The 6093-nt window shown below is 44.3% G+C and overlaps 1 protein-coding gene and 1 non-coding gene across 2 annotated transcripts; both read left to right on the top strand.

The window, feature by feature from the left end:
- The first annotated feature begins 410 nt into the window (after positions 1 to 410).
- LOC124683989 (tRNA modification GTPase MnmE-like) lies at positions 411 to 4751 on the top strand. Its single transcript, XM_047218405.1, has 9 exons — positions 411 to 851; positions 932 to 1070; positions 1216 to 1337; positions 1869 to 2072; positions 2152 to 2211; positions 3307 to 3445; positions 3616 to 3734; positions 3889 to 4113; positions 4230 to 4751. Exons 1-9 carry the CDS (start codon positions 426 to 428, stop codon positions 4422 to 4424), a joined length of 1629 nt encoding a protein of 542 aa, XP_047074361.1. The 5' UTR covers positions 411 to 425; the 3' UTR covers positions 4425 to 4751.
- A 378-nt stretch (positions 4752 to 5129) lies between these two features.
- Positions 5130 to 5215, top strand: TRNAY-GUA. Its single transcript is given in 2 exon segments — positions 5130 to 5166; positions 5180 to 5215. It is a non-coding gene; the product is annotated as a tRNA-Tyr (tRNA).
- Positions 5216 to 6093: the final 878 nt, after the last annotated feature.

Here is a 6093-nt window from a genome sequence, read left to right as displayed (position 1 = left end):
GGCTTAAATCCTTCATCGGATCAATCGAGAATTCTTCTGTGTTGGAGATGATGTGAATGCTCTTGGTGACCAAGAGTTGTGTTTAACCATAATGTTGTTTTCTATTAGTGTTGTTTAAATGATGTCCGAATCTTGATGAAACGAGAGGAAATGTGAGAGTTATGACTTTTTTAATATAAGGGCGTAATCGTATTTTTACATATGTTACTCGGAATTAGTGTATTGTTGGCATGAAAAGCAAAGATTGTGAGACCTATTTTTCTCGGTTGTGAATCTAGACAACTTGTTCGTGGACGGATGGAATGCAATTCTGTCGAAAGAAAACGATCGAAATCGAATGATGACAGTACCAAAATGCCAGAAAGATAATACCGTCCCTGTGCCCTTGTTCCAAGTTCCAACAGCTCGCTGTTTATCCCAATCCAATGGCTCGTGCTCTGTCTCGCCTGCTCTTCCTATGGCGCCCTCCCGCACATCTCCTCCGCCGCCGCCCGCTAAACCCTAGCACAAAACCCCTAAGCACGCGCGCCAAAGCTCTCGCCTCCGGCCACTCCCTCATCCTCCCCGGTGATGACCGCTCGCCTCCGTCCTTTCCCTCTCGGCGCGCCGCCCACCCGCCGCCGCCGGACTACGGATGCGGCGGATCTCCAGGGACGATCGCCGCCATCGTCACCTCCCTCGGCGGAGGTCCCGCGGCCGTCGGAATTGTCCGGCTATCTGGCGCTGATGCCGTCGCCGTCGTCGGTCGCATATTCCGGCCGGCCAGGAAGGAGCCGGAACCCTGGAAGCCGCGCAGCCACTTCGTGGAGTACGGTTTCGCATTGGACGGAGATGGCAGCGTCATCGATGAGGTAATGCAACTTTGCTGCTCGCTGCCGCTCTGTGGATACACTAGTGTTGTGAGTTCCCATTTTGTTTTTCGATTTTGAAGGTCCTGGTGGTGCCTATGCTGGCTCCAAGATCCTACACCCGGGAGGATGTGGTGGAGCTCCAGTGCCATGGAAATGATCTGTGCTTGCGGCGTGTGCTGAGGGCCTGCTTGGAAGCTGGTGCCAGGCTCGCCGACCCTGGTAAGTTGAATACTCACTCACTTCCTAGCTTTGTCAGCTACGGTCTGACAAGAATCTTTTTGTTCGAAGACTGGTGAAGCTACCTTGTGATTCAGGTGTCTATCTTGAACAAACTACAGGCTCAGTGCTCATTTTCGTTTGTCAGGTGAATTCACTCTCCGTGCATTCCTAAATGGGAGATTGGACTTGGCTCAAGCAGAGAACGTCTCCAGGCTTATTTCAGCTAAATCCGCAGCTGCGGCCGACTCTGCCTTGGCTGGCATCCAGGCATGTCACAGGATTTTGATGTGGATAACTTAATTTGTGTTACCCTGTTAGGTAGGCCTTGAGAATGGATATGTGTGTGACCATGTCAGATAGGTTTTTTGTGTTTTAGATTGTAAATACATAAGCTAAAATGTTTCCGACTAAGGAGTATCTGCAATAGCATGTTTATGTAGGGTAGAAACCAGTGGCTGGCCAGGGGCCGCCACACCCCTGTTACACGGCACCCCCAGAAACATGGAAAAGAATATAGCAGTTAGGAACTTAGGATATGCAAGTGATTAGTAGGATGCGAAATTAAAGACTTTTGTTCTAGTTACTGAAATGTAGATAAGAAATTTGCATCTTTTGAAGACTTACGTTTTTCCTTGTGCATCCTATGTAAAAATTCCTGGCTCCACCAGTACTTGAAACCCTTTTGCATTCCGAAGTTTAACATTGCCTGCTCCAGCTTCTCTGGAAAATCCCAATGTAAAACATCTTTGAATAATAAATATGTTCTCCAATCTGAATTATACTTATGCTCTACTTTAGGGAGGCTTTTCTACTCTAGTGAAGTCGTTGAGATCAAGGTGCATTGAGTTGCTCACTGAAATTGAAGCTCGTTTAGATTTTGAAGACGAAATGCCTACATTGGACCCTATGACGCTGCTCAGCAAAATTAACAGCATGAAGCAAGAGGTTCAGGATGCTCTGGATACTGCAAATTATGATAAGCTCTTACAGTCTGGTCTACAGGTACATCATTATTTGCATGGTATTGAAGTGTTAAAGAAAACATAATGAAGAATGAAAAGTACATTTACAATTGGTGCAGATAGCAATAATTGGCCGCCCAAATGTTGGAAAGTCAAGCCTCCTGAATGCATGGAGTAAGGTATGCTCTTGGATATCTCTTACTCGTTATTTCTACTTTATGTTGGCACAGCATCCCCCTTTTAATCCTTTGTTTTGGTGTTCTGTGCTTGTTAAACTTTGTTGTTTTCTTGGTTTTATCCGTAAGTTACATGAACTTTATCTTATTGTTAGAGCAAGTTTAGTAGTAGAGCCAACTGCTGGCTATAAGCCATCGCCATGTCATCTAAAGCCAGCTCTGTAGCCAACATGTATAGTAGTTAGCTCTAAAAATTAGCTATGTGGCCCACCTTACACTCACACAAAGTGCCTAGGAGCACGTGATAGAGCTAGCTCTTGCATGGGGGCAAGGCTATATATGCATGAGCTCCTTAAGTGCTCACAAGGCAGCATGATGGCAGCTCTCTAAAAATAGATGAGTTAGGATTGCTTTCCTAAGGGATAGAACTAATTGATATATTTGGTTGTGAGTCATCGATATTAATTAAGCAAGAAAACTGAAGGAATACCTTCCACCTTGCTTCCTACTGTACCTGCCAGAGCAAATGCTCATCTTTCTCCCCACAAACCTAGATCCATGAAACTTGTATAATACTGAAGCTCCAGTAGATGGCCAATGCAACGTGATCTGCATGGGGATTTTGTTCAACAAACTCTGTCCTCAACAGAAATGTTTTTGTACTTAATAATGCTGGCTGCTTAAGAATGGACTGCACTACAGTGTGGCTGCTGCTCTTTTTGTTTTTTCCGCTTGCATCCTATCTTGACCAGTGCAGTTACCCCCTTTCCTCCTTTCCCTTGCTCATGCTCTCATGCCATCCACCATGCCCCATAAAGCCTTCATCTAAAGCAGCCCCGGTGATTGTTACTCGTTGGGCACCCCATGCGTCGTTGCCGCTGTCTGCTTGTCATCTTGTTGCATTCTTCCTTCTTCTCTGCGCCCTAAGTATATACATCGAATGCTCCCACTATAATTTGATTTAAGAGTACCAATTGTAATCTATAATTCCATATATTAAATGTGAATCACATATTCACATATGTACTTGGATAGTTTGATTTATTTCGTGTGGCAGCCATAATAGTTGATATTGGAGCTTAAATGTCTAGCTTGCAGAGTGAAAGAGCTATTGTTACTGAAATAGCTGGAACAACAAGGGATGTAGTAGAAGCAAGTGTCTCGATTCATGGAATCCCTGTTACCCTTCTAGACACTGCTGGTATAAGAGAAACTGACGACATTGTGGAAAAACTTGGTGAGCTTTTATTCTTCTCAGAAAAATATATTAGAGAAAGATAATAACGATATGTGAATCTCAAAGTACGAACTTACGTTGAATCTTGCGGTGCATAGAGTAGTATAGTAGAAATAATGGTAATGAAGTTGTTAGGCTTGATGCTTGTCTTCCATTCTGCTCTTAACCAGGTGTAGAACGATCAGAGGCTGCCGCACTGGGAGCTGATATGGTTATCATGACAATAAGTGCAGTTGATGGGTGGACTGAAGATGACACTAAACTTATCGAACATGTTATGATTCATAAGGTATATCAGTCACATTTTCTCACCAATTCAGCCTGATGGCTTGTATTTTTTGCATGCGTTGTTCAGTAGTGCTTGCCGCATATTAGCTGTGTCCCTTTATATATGAAGAAATTAGATGATAACTATTATACTCTTTATCCTTTTTGATGATCAGAAATCCCCAGGTTCTGTAGTGCCAATGGTTCTTGTTATCAACAAGGTAGATTGCACACCATTTGTTGCAGGAGAACAGTTCGAGAAGTTCAGTGGAATTTTCAGAAAACATGTACACACATGTGCAGTCACTGGTAAAGGCATCTCTGAGTTAGAGAGGGCTGTAATAGAGGTTAGAGGTCTTGAGCCCATACCTTCCGGGGGACGCCGGTGGACTGTAAACCAGGTAAATATTTCTGTGTGCCATCAGTTGAAACCCAGTAGTTCTGCTCTGTGAGAATTGCTGCTTCAATTGTTTCATGAAATATTGTTGACTGTTTTCCAATTCCATTTGTTGTCCAGAGACAACTGGAACAGCTCATGAGGACTCAAGAAGCTTTCACAAGACTAGAGTCGTCGATCAGTGAGCAGTTGCCATTGGATTTTTGGACTATAGACTTGAGGGAAGCTGCATTGGCTCTGGCAACAATCAGTGGAGAGGACATATCTGAAGAAGTTCTGAGTAACATATTCAGCAAATTTTGCATTGGAAAATGATACGCCCTGTAGAACCATGCTGGTCCTCACTAATTGGCCCCTTGGGTTATATTGAGCAGGGCAGTAACATAGAATGTTCTGAACAAGTCCCCAGCAGCTGTGGCAGTCACAGAACAGAGCAATGAAATTGGAACTATTTTGTGGATGGGGTCAAATATTTTGAGCTTGAGACTTGCTTAAGTTATCACTGTTCTCCAAATTATCTGTGTTATGAACTATTCCAAATTTGTACGCCTAGTATGTGATGTGTTCAGGTCCTGTTTAACTTTATAATAGAAAGAACAATGAATCAGATGAATGTAAATACAATAACTCATTTTTTGGTGATACTGATGGCTGCATGCCGCAACTCCATGAACAGATGAAAAGAAAGGGTTTCTCTAATCACAGCTCATAATAAACGTTTGACACTCGAAGCTTAAAAACGCCTGGCAAATTTAGTACTTCCAAGATTATTTCTTAAACAAGCATGTATAACTGGCACATCAACTCCCTTTAAAAAAAAACTGGCACATCAACTACCCAAATTGTAAATTGCACGTCAGTTGGTAGAGGAGTTTGCGTGACCATGGCCGCACTTTTACGACCCTACTTAGAGCGTGTGTCGTCAAAAATACTATTGCTTTGTCGGTTTGACGTATAAGCAGAAGTTGTGAAAACAACATGTATAAAATAAGAAACCTAAGTTACGAAACAAAACAAAACCCGACCTTAGCTCAGTTGGTAGAGCGGAGGACTGTAGTCGTTGCAGATAAATCCTTAGGTCACTGGTTCGAATCCGGTAGGTCGGATAGTTTATTTGTATTTTTCCTTTTGCGAACCTGAATATATTTTTGTGTCATTATTAAATCAAAACGCATCAATGCAGCTAGTAACTTGGAATGATCGTTACTTAGCCGTAAAGATGTTTTTGTGCATAATTATCCTTAAGTACACGCACTACTAAAACAGAACAAATGGAGTAACAGATTTTGAAAAAACCAAGCAATTTCATCCATGAGTTTTAGGGTTTAGTGTAGGATAACGTTGCATAGAAAACAAAAATTTTCCTACCGCGAACACGCAATCCAAGCCAAGATGCAATCTAGAAGACGGTAGCAACGAGGGGGTATCGAGTCTCACCCTTGAAGAGATTCCAAAGCCTACAAGATGAGGCTCTTGTTGCTGCGGTAGACGTTCACTTGCCGCTTGCAAAAGCGCGTAGAAGATCTTGATCACGATCGGTTCCGGCGCCACGAACGGGCAGCACCTCCGTACTCGGTCACACGTTCGGTTGTTGATGAAGACGACGTCCACCTCCCGTTCCGGCGGGCAGCGGAAGTAGTAGCTCCTCTTGAATCCGACAGACACGACGGCGTGGTGTCGGTGGCGGTGTAGAAGTCCGGCGGAGCTTCGCTAAGCAAGCCGGGCAATATGAAGTGGAGGAGCAAAGCTAGGGTTTGGGAGGGGGTGGCCGGCCACTCTATGGGGGCGGCCGGCTTGTGGTCTTAGGGTGGCCGGCCCCTCCCTTGGCCCCTCATTATATAGGTGGATCCCAAGTGTTGGTGTCCAAGTCTTCGAATAAGACCCGAAACCAAAACCTTCCATAGGAGGGGCAAACCTAGCCCAACTAGGACTCCCACCCAAAGGTGGGATTCCCACCTCCATGTGGGGTGGCGGCCCTATGGTG

Source organism: Lolium rigidum, chromosome 1 (assembly GCF_022539505.1).
Source record: "Lolium rigidum isolate FL_2022 chromosome 1, APGP_CSIRO_Lrig_0.1, whole genome shotgun sequence".
Classification (NCBI taxonomy): Eukaryota; Viridiplantae; Streptophyta; class Magnoliopsida; order Poales; family Poaceae; genus Lolium; species Lolium rigidum.
This window is presented reverse-complemented; position numbering and strand designations above follow the sequence as displayed.